This window comes from Nomascus leucogenys, chromosome 12 (genome assembly GCF_006542625.1).
Source record: "Nomascus leucogenys isolate Asia chromosome 12, Asia_NLE_v1, whole genome shotgun sequence".
Lineage (NCBI taxonomy): Eukaryota > Metazoa > Chordata > Mammalia > Primates > Hylobatidae > Nomascus > Nomascus leucogenys.
The window spans coordinates 18,643,085-18,659,123 of NC_044392.1; the positions used below are offsets into that span (position 1 = coordinate 18,643,085).

The window sequence follows — 16,039 nt, forward strand, 5'->3', positions numbered from 1 at the left end:
CATAAAAAAGTTTTCTAACCCCTGATCCAGACTATGATCTAGCCTCTGTGATCTTAGGCAAATCACCATTTTCTCTGAGCTTCAATATCCACATCTATAAAATGATAATTATCTCTCAAACAGGGTTGTTGAGAGAATCGAATGCATAGAAGGATGGGAAAGCATTTCGTAAACTCAGAATCTCTGTGGAAAGGTGGATAAGGGTGATTTTTGTTGTCCATCTGATCTGTGCCGGAGGAGAACCTACCCAGGACATTTCTTGTTTGTGTTTTGTTTTCCAGTCCCCGGAGTCAGTTTGTTGTTGTGTTCTCTCTTTCTCACAAATGCAAAATTAATTCCCGGGTACCCCCTCTTTTCCCCCCTTCCCCCAAACTTACCAAACATTCTGGTCATATGCTTTCAGTAATGGAGGACTAGTACAAATGCATACATCCATTCTTTCATTTATCAAGCATTTGTTGATTACTTACTATGTGCAAGGATACAAACTTCTATGAGCTAGTTATTATGGGAAGATGTGTTTGGTTTCTAAGGGGAAAAGTTGGATATACAAATTATTATAACAGAATAAAGATGTTGCCATGTCATAGTAGGAGGAGACATTGTGTATTTGTGTGTGTGCCTATGTGCCTATGCTTTATAAAAACAGAAATATTGAAGTTCAGATTTAAGAACAGCTTGTTAAAAACAAAAACCTGTTTAATTCAAAATACTCTGAAGTGCTTTAAAGTGTAGCCATTATGTATAGCAATTTTCTCTTGGAAAGTACATTCTGAATTATAAGTTTCCATCTCAAACTGCCAAGAATGCATTTCCTGCCCATGCATGATAACTGGTGACCATTCACCCATGCCTGCTGGACAGGATTATTAGGGACTGGTCACAGTAAGGGTTGTAGGTCACCTGGGCACCAAGGGGCCAAATGCTCACTATAGTTTCTAAATTTTGGGGGCAGTCTTAATTTCATATCTTATTTTTTAATAAAGAGGATTCAATAAACATAACTGATGATTTCCTTTTTGTTTGTTCAAGTTCCCATCAAAATAAACTCATAAATTGGGAACAAAAATACAGCTTGTTTTAATTTTCTGTTCTGAAAATACTGTTGCCAACCCTATGTTCTCAAATCTTGCTACTGCTGATAAAGGGAGAAAATGTAGCCATTTAGAAAAAAAAAGAATAATAAAAAGATATTATTTCTGGAATGCAGATACAGATACACTAGCTCTAGGCTCCAGACTGGATGCCTCAGGCCCTCCCAGCATAGCATTTCTCTTGGTCCCCATAGAAAAAGTGTTGCTATTTTTTGTGAATGTGTTTCATCTATTTTTTTCTAGGTACACTTACATACAGAACTGCAAATCTAAAACCCATCACCAATATATGGCCACCAAAATTAAAACATAAAATTTTTCCTCATTTTACTCTCCTTACTACTGAAATAGTTTCTAAAAGAAGTAAAGCTTGGGTTTTTATATTTTCTACTTAGAGATTTAATCCTCTATAGGACATGTTAAAAGTGAATGCTTAGATCCATAGAGTATTTTTTATTAGACTTAGCTGAACTCCTATGATGGTGAGAAGCATGTTAAGAAAATCTGTTCATGAACTAGGCTAACCACAGGTAGTTTCACTGTGGTGCCAGACTATCTCATATCTTTCAATTCACAGGCAAGTTTTTCTGCCTCTGTCCTCCTCTTGTTCAATGCAGTGTTCTGTTTTAGAGCTTGCAGTTCATTATTTTATATCAAGGAGAATCATCATCTTTTTTTCCTCTTCCTTTCTGAAATGATGTTCATCTGTTTTTTTTTTTTTTCGTTTTCCCAAAAGCACCTTCATTCTTGATGTTAAATGCAATCTCTCTCTAAAGCTAGAGCAGGTGATAACACAGTTGTGCTAATTGCAGTCAGGAACTAAGGTGATGGTGGATTTGGGACTGATACAAGCGGGTGGCTTGACATGATACATCTTGCTGGGCAGGGCTCCTTTCCCTCATTTGACTTTCAGAATCTTCCTAGGACTTGAATGTATTTTCCTTCCTCCAGAAGCAAAGGTCTAAAACAAAAATAAAATATAGAATGTAAAAATTATGCCCATTATATTTATTTTAGATTTTCATCAATATATGAGCAATTTTAGAAAGATGGATAGTGTGTCAGGAGCATGTGCCACTGGTAAGCATGATTCCTTCACATATATTCCATCAGTATAAATAAATCAAGTACTACTCCAATGTGAGTTAGGTCTAATGTTTGCTGTTAAGTGGTATTTTGTTTATATTTTTCGTAATTTATTTTAATTTTACACAAATTAAATTGGGCTGGATAGATTGACCATCTGACCAGTTTCCTAGAACGTATGCATAAGGTTTATCATTGAGATAATTGTTTTAAAAATATCCTTTAAAAGCAGCTCAACTTGGTGAATGACTTTTTAAAAAGTGACTATAAGAATACTTTTTTGTACAGCAATTTTTAAAGCTTCTCATATATGCAAGGTAAATATGACTGAGAAATTTGCATGATGAAAATGTATTTAATTAGGTGAATTATTTAGCTAGGTTTGATGAGGTGGCGCCAAATTTCGGATAAATGATATTTTTAAACCAATGAAATTGGTCTCTGTATTTTTGTATTTGCAAAATGAAATTTTTTGGAACATATGGCAGGGTCTTGTAATTCACCTCTCCCTGGCCCCTCCACACACACACACATACACACACACACACACACACACACACACACACACGCACCACTCACACACCACACTTACACAGTGAGTTGGAAAGAGAAGGGTCCCAGCAGCTGGAGTGCACCCAGCATTCTCTCCTTCCTCTTCAGTTACTAATCCTGGCTGGTGAAGGGCAGGTCTGGTAAAGTTTGCCCCTGTCTTTCTTCTTCTCACCCTGTTCTTCCAAAACAAAGGAATATCCTAATGGAAGGTGTTGTCATTTTGGGTTTTCCATTTGGGGTCAAATGCCATTGAGCTTTCTTGTAATTCTCTTTGCTCCATCCTATAACAAAGTCACCCATTTTCTCATCCAGAACCCAACTTGTTTTCCCAGGTTTCCTCCTACAACCAACACAAACACAGACATTTACCAGCAAAACAGAAGCTGTTGGAAAGATTTTTTGGCCGCTGAAATGGGCTCCTGTCACCAGGACATGGCAGGCTTTTTGCTGTATTATCTCCCAGCCCTGGCCCCAGTACTCCAAAGAGATCTTTATGTAATCAGTCTTTGCTGACATGTGACGTCCTGTCATTTTCCTCCCCTTCGGCTCTGCTGCCGCCCACAAATCAATAACATTGCTTGGGAAGTTCAAGCTGGTTTTGCAGCCACCCCAAGCTCTGTGTTTCTTAAAGGGTATGTCAGAAAATGTAGTTTCCTAATGATATTTCTGGCTGATGACACATGGCAGAGCTGATGGACTATTTATAATCAGTGGCACGATTGCAAGCACATTATTTTTATTTCACTTGGGGGGAGCCCTGTCACTTGCTACCTCTCTTTGCAGACAAGTTGATGCCATCTCCACCTAAAGTAGCTAAATCCTCTTTTCAGAGTGTATTTGCACTCTTAGCTTTGTGTTAGGAGCTCCCCAGCTCTTTCCAGTAGAAACCCCCTCTCCTTTTTCTTTATTGTTCTTTGGCTCAGGGGATGATGAGGGTAAAGAATGATTTGTAGCAACTGCTTTAAATTCTAGCCATGCCTGCATCCTTCACTATACACATCTCTAGTCTTTGCTACTCAAATCTTGCTACATCCCTCTGAATGTGGGTGTGGCTGGCATGACTGAGGCAATAGACACTGCTACTGTGTCCAGCACTTGCCTCAATTTTACAGGCCTGAGCAGAGCATAGCTGTCTTTTGTTGAGCATCTACTCCAATCTAGGCAATGTACTTGGTAGGCATTTTATGCACAATCTCTCACTCTCTCAAACCTACCTGAGGTAAGTGCTGTTATCTCCAGAACAGAGATTGGAGGTGGGAGGGGGAGAGAGATTAAATGACTTCCTTACAAAGTCGCGGAGCTGATAGGGAAAGCTCTAGGACTCCAGTTTAAGTCTCTTCTGACAAACCACATCTGTTCTCTTTCCACTACCATGTCCTGCCTCTTCCTGATTATGTGGACACTTGTGTATCTCTTGTGTGGCTGTGCAGGGGCACTTACCCAGTTTTAGCTTGCACAGCTCCTAAAGTTTAATAGCCAATGAGAGTGAGAGTTGGAGGAATTGGAAACCTCTCAATCTGGGGGTAAACCCTGGTGTAAGAGGAACTGTATACCAAAGGAGAGTTTTGACTCACTGCAGTGGGAAGTGTTGCCTCTATAAAGATACTGAGCATGCTCTCTCTCTCTCTTTCTCTCTGTCTGTCTCTCTCTCCCTTTCTCTCTCTCTTTTTAATATTTCCACAGGACAGAGTTTAGGGTATGGATTTGTTAACTATATTGATCCAAAGGATGCAGAGAAAGCCATCAACACTTTAAATGGACTCAGACTCCAGACCAAAACCATAAAGGTAAGAGGTGATGTGCTGGCTCCTGATTCAGGAGGCACTGGTTAAATTTCATTCTGGTGATCTGGTAAATCCAGGCTATGTGGGGGCTGGAAGCAGTGTTCTTGATTTATTCAAAGAACATTTACCATCCACTATACTAAATGGGAGACACAGAGTGTTAACAGAAGAGTGAGCTGAGGGTTGAGTAGAAGGAAGGGACCACAAGCTGTGAGACCTCCAATTAAGAGGGCAGATGGGATATTTGGGATTCAAGACCCCACAAAGAGGACCTGTGAGCCTGAGTCTGCAAAGATGGCCAGAGCTGAGCCAAGGGAAAAGGCTGAGGCAAGGAAGCTGTTCCAGGCAGAGGAAACAGTGCATGCAAAGCTGTGAAAATGTTAAGACGTTGTGAGCAGGGACAGCGTATAAATAGTGTGGCCTAAGTTTGGATGGGAAGGTGAAAAGATGAGGATGGGAGGTGGCAGGGCCAAATCAGGAGGCTTTGCATGCCAGGCTGCAGCTTGGCTTTACCTAAGCGTGGCTAGGACCGTCCTAGTCGAGACTCGAAAAGGGAGCATCAGTTATAAATAAACGCACCAGTGTAACAGGGATGGGTACTATAATAAAATCGATGAGAACATAGTATGGGAATGACAGAAAAAGTAACATTTCAGCAATCTGAAAATAATTAGATGGGTAGATAATATCTCAGGAAGGGTTGTTTTAAGTCAAAAAAGAAAAACAGTAACCCAGAGCCTGCTCCTCCAGAAGGAGGTTTAAGTTTCTGTCACTGGATAGTCATACTCTCGTTCAGACTTCACTTGTGGGATCCTCCAGGAGGTAGTGCTGTTTGCCTTGGGGATTCCCTTGGGCAGCCGGTGGTGGTCTAGTGGATGGAGCCTGCCTCCTCCTCGGCCTTCCTTCCCTTTCTTCCCCCACCTCCAGGCAGCGTCCTGCTTAGGGGCAGCTGCCAGCCAATTAATGAGTCCCCATCTTTCATAGCCTATTAAACTGCAGGGAAGTGTCTCCTGGGCGCTCTTATCCTCACGACAGCAGGTCTGATGCAAAGTAGGACAAAAGAGAAACCTCTCCCAGAATGGAAATCTATAGATGGCACCAGCTCTCAGCATCTGAAAACACAAAACCAGAACTTTTTAGTCCAACAAAGCTACTTTTCCAACATCCAGCCTGATAGAGGAGACTACTGGTATAAGATAATCTTAGCTGGAAGGTAATCAAAACAAAAACAAAGCAAAACCTTTCTCTTTTTAGAATATGTGATTATCTTTCTTTCTTTTTTAAGCACCTTTACTTTTGCAATTGAGTTTAGCTTATTTCTAAAGATGATTGCTTTCCCTGATCTCATACAGCCTGGTACACAAAGATCCCAAAATGGACCTGATTCAGGCCCCTCAGTCTAGGCTTAGAATCATTTCCTATGAGTTCTCTAATGAGGAAATAATCAAGAGTTGTTTAATTATGGGGTAGTCTTCTGAGAGGCAGGAGGATTAATTTCTTTCAAAGTAAAAACATACCTATTTTCATGCTCTAAGTAAAGACCAGATGCTCATGTCACCTGACTCTTTGATGAGGCCACACTAGACTGAGAGCTGTATTTGTAGGTTTGATTGATTTTCTGTGCTATCCAGTTCAGCATTAGAATGTCAGACGTTTACTCTTCCCTTGACAGACAGCCTGACCTTGAACTGAAAAAGGTACTTTTCTTTACAGTTTTCTTGAAACCCCAACTCTTCTCCAGGGGCTTAGGATCAAATAATCAACCTTCCATTTTGCTTTTTTTTTAAGTATTCCATAAGGCCAATTTGGTTTCCCCAAAGACTGAGTAGACCTGGCTTTTCTGGTCTCAGATGTACCCCCTAGCCCATCATGCCATCAGATGCTTTATCTAAGTGGATCTTAGAGACAAGGAACATTGATTATTTTCTTTCTATAAAGAGTCAGTCTGCCTCCTTCCGTTATCTATATTCCTTTCCCCACCCCCTCACCCACCCTGTGCTCAACCTGCATCAAAACGCTGCCAACACATTTGCACCCAGCGGTAATGTGGGCTTCTGAGGCACTGTAGGATTCAAAATGCACGATGCCACGGCTGAATCAATAATTTCCATTCTCCACTACGAATGAAAATTTAATGTGCAAACCTGGGAATTTCAGCCCTTTCATTAAAGCAGTTTATTTGCTGTACTAAAAATTAAGTTTGAGTGATAGGTTCCTTTATTAACTTTTCTTCCCTTTTCTAAAGGGACACAATGTTTAAGGTAAAAATCATATTAAAGGGAAGAAAAAAGCAAATCCCTTTTGTGTGCCGTTTAATAGTCTCATCATTTATTAATTTTTTTAAATTGCTTTTTTGTCTTTTAGGCCACTGTTTACCTCTGCTTCAGTTTGCTTTGATAAGTAACATGAGATTTATCTCTTTGCTCTAACTCCCATGAAGGAATAGTTAACTTGCCTATCTGGAAAAAAACCAAGTATCTTCTTTGGAAGTGTACATTACAGAGGTCTCAGGACCATCTAGTACATGTTTGTGAACTTTGGTCAAATTTCCCCCTCCTTTTCAAATTTCTGGAGTGCAAAACATTCTACTTTAAATGTTATGCACAAAATAGGTTCAGGCAAATCAATAGTTAATTCCAAAGCTGTGAAGGTTAGTGATTAACAGCTGGATTCAGGGAAGGTTCTGGAAAGCTCTAAGGGAGTGGTGTAGACTGTAGTGAGCCGTAAAGAGGACAGCTATTCTGCTGCTGCTGCTAACTGTTTAAACCCAGATTGTTGCCAGATCTACCGGTTGTTCAATACACATGAAAATCTAGATTTTTTGGCTGGGCGCGGTGGCTCACACCTGTAATCCCAGCACTTTGGGAGGCCCAGGCGGGTGGATCACGAGATCAGGAGATCGAGATCATCCTGGCTAACACGGTGAAAGCCCCGTCTCTACTAAAAATACAAAAAATTAGCCGGGCATGGTTGCAGGCGCCTGTAGTCCCATAGTCCCAGCTACTCGGGAGGCTGAGGCAGGAGAATGGCCTGAACCTGGGAGGCGGAGCTTGCAGAGAGCAGAGATTGCACCACTGCACTCCAGCCTCAGCGACAGAGCAAGCCTCCATCTCAAAAAAAAAATAAAAATAAAGAAAATCTAGATTTTTTTCATGCCAATCTTCCAATTTTTAAAAGCTAGAAAATAACTCAAAGAATTTTAAGAATTATGTAGGTGGGCCAAACAGAACTTAATAGTTGACCTTTTCACAGGTAGTTTGCATACCACCCCCCAACCCACCCCCACCAAAAAAAAAAAAATGAACTCAGATTTAAATATGCAAACATCATTTTGCCAGTTGGTAGTGAATGGCTCATTACAGGTCCACTACAGGCTGAGCATCCCAAATCGGAAAATCTGAAACCCAAAATGCTCCAAAATTTGAAACTTTTTGAGCACCTACATGACACTCAAAGGACATGCTATTGGTGCATTTTAGATTTCAAGTTTTTGGATTAAGGACATTGAATCAGTATAATGCAAATATTCCAAAATCTAAAATCTGCAGTCCCATTTCTGATAAGGGATACTCAACCTGTACTAGGAGGTACACACAAATGATGGTTCCCACTCAACAAATATCCATTTCCCTTTTATTAGGGGCAGTGTTATGTGACTGTGTGTGAATACTGACAGCATTCAGAGAGCAGTCTGACCTCTGTTCTCCAGGAGCATGCAGTCTAGGCATTGGCACAGCACCAAAGCAGAGAAAGAGCATGATGTGTAATTAAGCTCCCAATGCATAGTGTGGATGGTGACTCCAGGGGAATTATTCTTTGGGTTATAACTTCTTTAGTGGGAGAAAGTTCCACACATCTTGGAGATCAGGCTCAGAGACATGAAGTGACTTGTCCAAAGCCATACAACAGGCCAACAGTGGAGCTCAAGTTAGCTTCAAAAGGGCCTCTCAAGGATTCTGCCAGAAGAGGAGCTGCTTAATATGTTAGCATGAGCTTGAAATAATAATAATAAAGATTAATAGTAATGCTAATTTATAGTGAGTATTCACTCTGTATCCAATACTATTATAACCCTTTTACATGCTTGATATCATTTCATCTTTGAAATATCCCTAGAGCTAGGTGCTTTACACACATCAACTCTAATTCTTAAAATAGCCCTGTCAGGAGGTACTATTACCTCCTTTATACAGGTGAGGAAACTGAGGCCCAAGGAGGTTTAGAGACACACCCAGGATGACACAATTGATAAGCGAGACTTGGAGTAAGAAAAAATATTTTAAAAATAACTCTCTGGCAGTAGGTCGTAAGTGTTGGAATGTCACACTGCCTGCTTGCTCAGCAACACGCGCATTCTGTGAGGGTGTGTGGGTGTGTATTTGGCTCTGTGCACACATGGGTTATACTCTCTGGCATGGGAAGGAGAATAAAAAGCAAACAAATGAATTGTGTGTCTCCTCCAGGTTCTTTAGTAAACAGATATGGCTCAGAGCTTCTGCCATCAACCTAGGGACAGACCTGACTTCATTTCTTCCTGGGTCCCTGCTTTCCAGGCTCTGTGCTAGGTCCTCAGATTTAGGTGAATCAGAAATGGCAGTGCCCTAGAGATTCTTCCATCCATGTGAGTCAGAGAGCTATGGAGTATGGACCATGGGCTTACATTCACTAGCCTGCCAGAGGAGCGTGGAACCCCACTTGGGAAACTGGGTCATTGTTCAGTGTTTCAGCCCTCAGCCCAGTGGAGATGACTTGCCTCATTTAGGAGTTTGGGATGCGATTTGTTTAGCTTTGTTTTTGGTTGTGTGTGTGTGTGTGTGTGTGTGTGTGTGTGTGTGTGTGTGTGTGTGTGTTTTAGACAGAGTTTCACTCTTGTTGCCCAGGCTGGAATGCAATGGTGCGATCTGGGCTCACCGCAACCTCTGCCTCCCGGGTTCAAGCAATTCTCCTGCCTCGGCCTCCCGAGTAGCTGGGATTACAGGCATGCACTACCACGCCCGGCTAATTTTGTATTTTTAGTAGAGACAGGGTTTCTCCTTGTTGGTCAGGCTGGTTGTGAACTCCTGACCTCAGGTGATCCACCTGCCTCAGCCTCCCAAAGTGCTGGGATTACAGGTGTGAGCCACCATGCCCGGCTGGCTTTGTTTTTTAAAGTCGTCTCCAATAGGGATCATTTTAGACTCTGGAAATGGCTGTGGATTCTGAAAAATTATTCCTGGTACTCCTTGACCCCACACCTGATGCCTGTCCCAGGCCTGACCTTCTGTTGGGCTCCAAAAGAACAGCTTCTGAATTTACATTGTAATTTTATCCTTTTACTAAGAACTGCTTCAGTGAAGTTGCATTTGGTCCAGCTCTGTCACATTAATCAGGAACAAAGAAAATTAGTACCTTCAAAAGAGAAATACGTTTACAAAAGTTTTGGATTGGTGTTCAAGTTACATTGAGAACCTTCAGTAAAAAGTGATCCAAAATGGAATGTGAGGGTTTGGTATCACACCCCCTAAACCTTTTGGAGTGTTGGGACACCTATTTGGGTTTTGACCTAAATGTGAGGAGTAGGATTAAACAAGCGTTCACTGCTGGCTCTGCCTCCAGAAGCTCCTGTCTCATGGGGGACACAGACATGCAAAGGACCAACTCTAAAGCAGTGGGACGGGGCAGTCATGGGGCTGCAGAGGTTTCTATTTGATATTGGGGTTGGGGAGATAGGGAGCTGTGCAAGGTTTGAGTGAGTGAAAGATCTGATCAAAGTAAAGTTCCAAGAAAGTTCATCTGTCAACAATGCACCACATAGAATGTTTGACAGATGAAACCAGAGCTTGCAGGCTGCTGTGGTAGGTTTTTGTCAGCCTTAGACATTGGTTTTCATCAGCTCTATTAGGAGCCTTATCCACTCATTTTTAAAGCAAAACATGCTTCTTTGTAAATAATTTGGTATGTACAGAATCATATCATGAAGGCAATATCAGCCATTCCTAAGCCAACAGTGTTAACATTTTTATATATTTATATATTTCCATCCTTTTTTTTTTAAATTGAGACAGGGTATCACTTGGGAGTGCAGTGGTGCAATTCTAGCTCACCATAACCTCCACCTGCCAGGTTCAAGCAATTCTTGTGCCTCAGCCTCCCGAGTAGCTGGGATTACAGGCACCTGCCACCACGCCCGGCTAATTTTTGTATTTTTAGTAGAGACAGGGTTTCACCATGTTGGCCAGGCTGGTCTCAAACTCCTGACCTCAAGTGATCTGCCCACCTTGGCCTCCCAAAGTGCTGGGATTATGGGTGTGAGCCACTGCGCCCAGCCGATTTCCATCCTTTTCTTATTGTATTATATGTACACAAATGACTTAGTGACTTACCTTTTTTTAATAATTATATTAAGCTATTACCCAAATAATTAAAATATGACTTTAAATATTTCCAGAGGACAGGTATTGTGGACGATTGCAGGACTGGATCTGGGATGAAGGGGTAAAAGAGCTGTTCCTGCCACTCTGAGCAAATCTATGAGAGTTAGCACTCAGGCAGGCAGCGGGTGAGAGAATAAGAAAGACATTTAGCCATGAGGCAGCGGCCCAATTCTGGAGGGAGCAGGAGCAGAGAAGGGGAAGGTGTGTGCGGGAAGGCTTTTCAGAAGGAAACACCTTCCTTCTCTGGGAAGGAGAGTGAGCTCCTTCATTTCCACCTCTTCCTGTTGTGATGCTGCTTAACCACTTCTCCATTTTCGCTTTATTCTTCTAATACACTAACGGTGCCTCCGGGGGTCTTTCCACACTTGAGCTTTGCAGGTTCCAGTTTGCCCCTCCCACTTCTTTCTCTTGCCAGGGTTCGTCAGGGAGCTGCGCCTCCCCCTCTCCTCCCTGCATCCACCTGCCTTGCTAAGGGTCTCCATTCTGCTGAGTCATCTTTTCTTTGCACTCGGCATAAGCAATTATTTCTCCTATCACTGCTCTTAATGCTTCCTGGAGAGTTAGCAGATTATTTTTTGCTGACGGATATCACCCCACCCAGAAATGATGGACTGCCTCCCTCAGTCTTGTTAATAATAAAAAGGCATTTTCTCTCCTCCTTCGTTTCCGCTAGAGTCACAACCTGGGCGAGAATGCTTCTCTGCCAAGGTCAGCAGGGGCAGCTGGATCACTGAATCCCCAGGGAGACAAGAGAGAGCACGTGGCAATGCCAGCGGAAACCAGAGACATGTTTACCCCAGTTGTACTAGCAGCCCTCTCTTTCTTGTGGGAGATTTTATTTGACTGCTCTGCTTCCCAGTGCCCTGTTCACTTCCTTTGAGTGAATAATTTCAAATACAAGGATAGGAGTTGGAGAAATGGAAATACAATTCCCCTCTTCTCTCTGCTCAGTGAAGGTGATACGATCCCAGTATCTTGAAGGTCATTCATAGTGTCCTGTGTCCACATCTAAAAAGGAGATTAGACCAGTATGGGTTGGGAAGGCACAGGTTTTCAGAAGTACATGGAATGGGGTCTGGGGGCTTTAGCTGTCTGCAAGTGTAAAAGAAGCCAACAATGTGATGTGAGCTGCTTCAAAAACAAAAAAAAAATCAGCACAACTTTAGCTGTGTTGGGAGAATTATGGACTCCATATCACAGAAAATAGTGGTCCTTTCTTGTCCACTCTGGTCAGCCCATCCTAGTGTCTTATGTCCCATTCTCAGCTTCATATTTTAAAAGATTGTCTAAAGGTGAATGACAAAGATGGGAGAGAAGTCTCTGCACCCACAAATTCACCTCACAATGGTTGCTTTTCTATTCTCTAGGAAAGAAAATTCTGCAGTGGCCCTGAGGCATTAGTTTGATCCTACATTTCAAGAATCTGGGAAGAGAACCTGTGTAGCTATCAGAGTAGAATGTTTGCCTTGGGTGGTAGTGAGGCTCCAATCATCGGAAGCATTCAGATGAACTCATAAGGGATGATGTAGATGGGATTTCAGCCCCACAATGGAGTCTGACTAAATGATCCTAAAGGTCCATTCTAGCTCTAAGATGCTATAATTTTGTGTTGTTTCTGGTTGTAGAGCTGCTCTGTCCAGCATAGTAGCCACTAGCGATACATGGCTATTTATATTTGAATTTAAATTAACTAAAATTTAATAAAATTCAAAGTTCAGTTTCTTAGTCACACTAGGCATGTTTGAAGTGCTCAGTAGCCACTTGTAGCTAATGGCTACCCATATTAGACAGCACAGATAGAGAACATTTTCCTGATCCCAGAAAATTCTGTGGGACAGTGCTGGCCTAAAACATCAGTGGCCCTGAGGATTAAAGACTCACTTCTCCATGGTGCTCCTGCAGCCTCTGGGCAGGATGGCTGGTCTGTCAGTGATCATAGAGCACCACACTCCTCTTCCTTCTCCCCTTTTGTCCATTCAAAAGAGCTCTGAGTTCAGATGGAAAGTCAAGTTCCAACTCTGTCAAAAACTGCTAAGGATGACCTTGGGCAACTTACTTTACTTCTCTGGACTGGTTTCCTCATCTGCAAAATGATTTTTTCCAGTTCCAACAGTATAACTAATGAATTATAGTGTGATCTTTCTGGCTTGGTAACCTTTCAGGGAAAGTAACAGTTTGTGCCAAGCACACGACTTTTATTTCACTGTCTGGATTAGTGTGCCATAGTGGAAACATCCCAGAACACGGAATTATATCCCAGTTTGTCTCTTAGTTCAGCTGTGTGACCTTGGATAAGTACTGATCTCACTGAGCCAGAGTTTGTCATCTGGAAAATGGAACTAATGATATGTTACTTGTAGGGAATCGTAGCTTACAGTGGATGCTCAAGAAATGCTCCCCAGGATGAAGATGATGGTGAATGGTGCTATCCCTAAGGTGAACATTACATGAGGAGAGGGGAGGACTTTTTTCCATCTACATGTTTCAGAGATGAGTAAGGGAGTAAAGAATGAGTCTGAATTTTACTAAGACTCGGGCAACATATATAAAAAGCTTTGTATAGGGGAAAGTATTATGAAGCTTCCAGCTGGCCACAGTAATCGTATCAGTCTTTTATAAAGCAGGAGCCAGGAGTTGCAGTCTAGTGAAGAGACTGAATCTGGGGCCCTGAGCCCAAGACGAGATATTCCACTAACCAGGCCATGAGACCTTTACACAGCTCTCCCTTCTGGAGGCCGCTACATAGACAGAGAGAACTTAGTACGTAATAAGTATGCCCCTTTGATAATTTGATAGATATTTTAGAAGAAGTTGCAACACACATGAATCTATCGTCACATCTTTTCTATTCTTTAAAAGAAATACTTGTCTGGCCTACTAGGTGCCAGACACCCTTATGATATTCGTAGATACCCTTTAACTGCTTGATTCTTTCTGGCTTCTTCATCACGTCAGAGTCAGCTCTTATAAAAGAAGCTAAAATCCGCGACATACAGTATATGACACATTTCATTTCACTTGAGAGAGCATTTTTTTTTTTTAGCTCTTGCCCTGATAAAGCTTTGAGACTAGATGCCACGGGGGTCTATGGAGGTCACCAGAATGCTCAGACTCATAGGGCAGGTAAGGTGTTATCACACTTGTAGTGCCTGGGATCAGCCTGGGATCTGGGATCAGGATGCCTGTAGTGGGAGGTAGGGTTAGTGTAACTATTGCCACTGAAATATACTGCCGTGTATCTTCTGTGGAGTCAAAGGAGAGGAGAGTAATTTGTGCCTGGGACTCGTGGAGGAGGTGGCATTCAGTATGGGCCTGGAAAGATGGGCAGGAGTTTATTCTGCCATGATGGTGAACAAACAGCAAAACAAAGACATGGAAGTAGAAATTTTCTGGACATATTCAGAAAACTGTGACCATGTTTTTGTCTGAACTGGAGCATAGGGTGCATGAAGGGGTTGGCAGGAGATGAGATGTTGGGCCAGATTCCAGAGGGCTTTGAATTCCCAGGTAAGGGGTTTAGACTCCCATCACAAAATGGCACAATTGGAACTCATTAGAACCATTACCATGAAGTTTTACCTCTGATAAAAGAATAGCACGTATCAGGTGGCAGGTAGGAGAAGTGTAAAGAGTGGTGCTACATAAGCAGATGCCTGTCCTGCCTGTGAACAGGCCTACAGCCACAGGCACAGAGGTAAACTGATCCTCACAATCAAAGCTGCTGTTTCCAGGAACCAGTTGGCTTCTTTCTTCTGTCCCTGCTCCTAGAAGTGGGATTGTAGGTCCTTGAGAGGATTTGTTCCTAGAAGGCCCTGGCAGCATCAGAATCTGTTCTCTGATTCCATTCTCCTCATCTCCCCAGGGATTTGTCTGCTCTGGGGAGTTTGTATGCACTCAGAGAAAAGGGTGTTACAACAGATTGGGGAAAATCTGCAGCCTGATCTTCTGAAATGATTGGTTTGTGTCTGTGTGTGTGTGTCTCCTCTGCTAGACTAATAGTCCTACATGTCAGGGACTGTTGTATTCATCTCTACACCCTTGGTGTCTAGCATAAGGCCTGATTACATAGCAAGTGTATCAAAGCCATTGTTTATTGAGCATTTACTGTGTGCCAGGCATTGTGCCTAGGAGTCTTAAATGCATTTTCTTGTTTAACCCTCAAACAGCTCTATAACAGAGCTTCTAAACTATGTATTCAAGTGATGCATCTCAGAAAGGTTAAGTGACTCACCCCATAGTCACACAGCTAATAAGGGTCAGGTTTCAAGTCCACATCTTTCCAACCCCAAAGCACTTGCTCTTAATTGCTGTCTCCTTTTCATTCTAGAGCAGGTGCTCACTTTCAGTTAAAGTAACATAAACAAGAACTTCTTTGGAGTGATTTGTCTCAAAATATAGTTACCCAATACTCTAACTAGCACCTATCAATGAGACTCATAGGATAAGGGGTGGTAGGGACAGAAAAGATGGCCCTGGAGTGTGAAGCTAGAATAATAATAGGAGAAGAATGGAAGCTACAGGGGAGACAGATGTGAACTCAGTAGAAGGAACAACTTTTCAACCATTAATGAGGCTGGGCATGGTGGCTCATGTCTGTAATCCCAGCAGTTTGAGAGGCTGAGACAAGCAGATCATCTGAGGTCAGGAGTTCGAGACCAACCTGGCCAACATGGTGAAATCCTTTCTCTACTAAAAATATCAAATTAGCCGGGCATGGTGGCGCATGCCTATAATCTCAGCTACTTGGGAGACTGAGGCAAGAGAATTGCTTGAACTCAGGAGGCAGAGGTTGCAGTGAGCCAAGATGGTGCCACTGCACTCCAGCCTGGGCGACAGAGTAAGACTTGGTCTCAAAAAAAAAAAATTAATGATGGCCAGCAATAGTGTAGGATGCCTCATGAAGTGGTGAGCTTCCTGTCCTTGGAAATGTATACATTGAATGTTTGGCTGTCTTGGATCATGCCGTGAGCTTTTGGGGCCACTTCCAGCATCAAATTTCTTTGAAGCAGATTTCAGGAATATAACTTTCTGCTGAGTTCACCATTGCCACCGTATGTCACCTTTATGTGACACTTACTCTGTCTCCACTTACTATGAACCACAGTTACAG

General features: G+C 42.4%; 1 protein-coding gene across 11 annotated transcripts in view; it reads left to right on the top strand.

Annotated features, from left to right (window-relative positions):
- ELAVL4 (ELAV like RNA binding protein 4) overlaps positions 1-16,039 on the top strand; it is a 157,228-nt gene that overhangs the window by 125,828 nt on the left and 15,361 nt on the right. For all 11 annotated transcript variants that reach the window (XM_003259000.3, XM_030823883.1, XM_030823886.1 and 8 more), the window contains one exon: positions 4,416-4,519. In XM_003259000.3, coding sequence (XP_003259048.1) covers positions 4,416-4,519 — 104 coding nt within the window. The remainder of the gene's footprint in view (positions 1-4,415; positions 4,520-16,039) is intronic.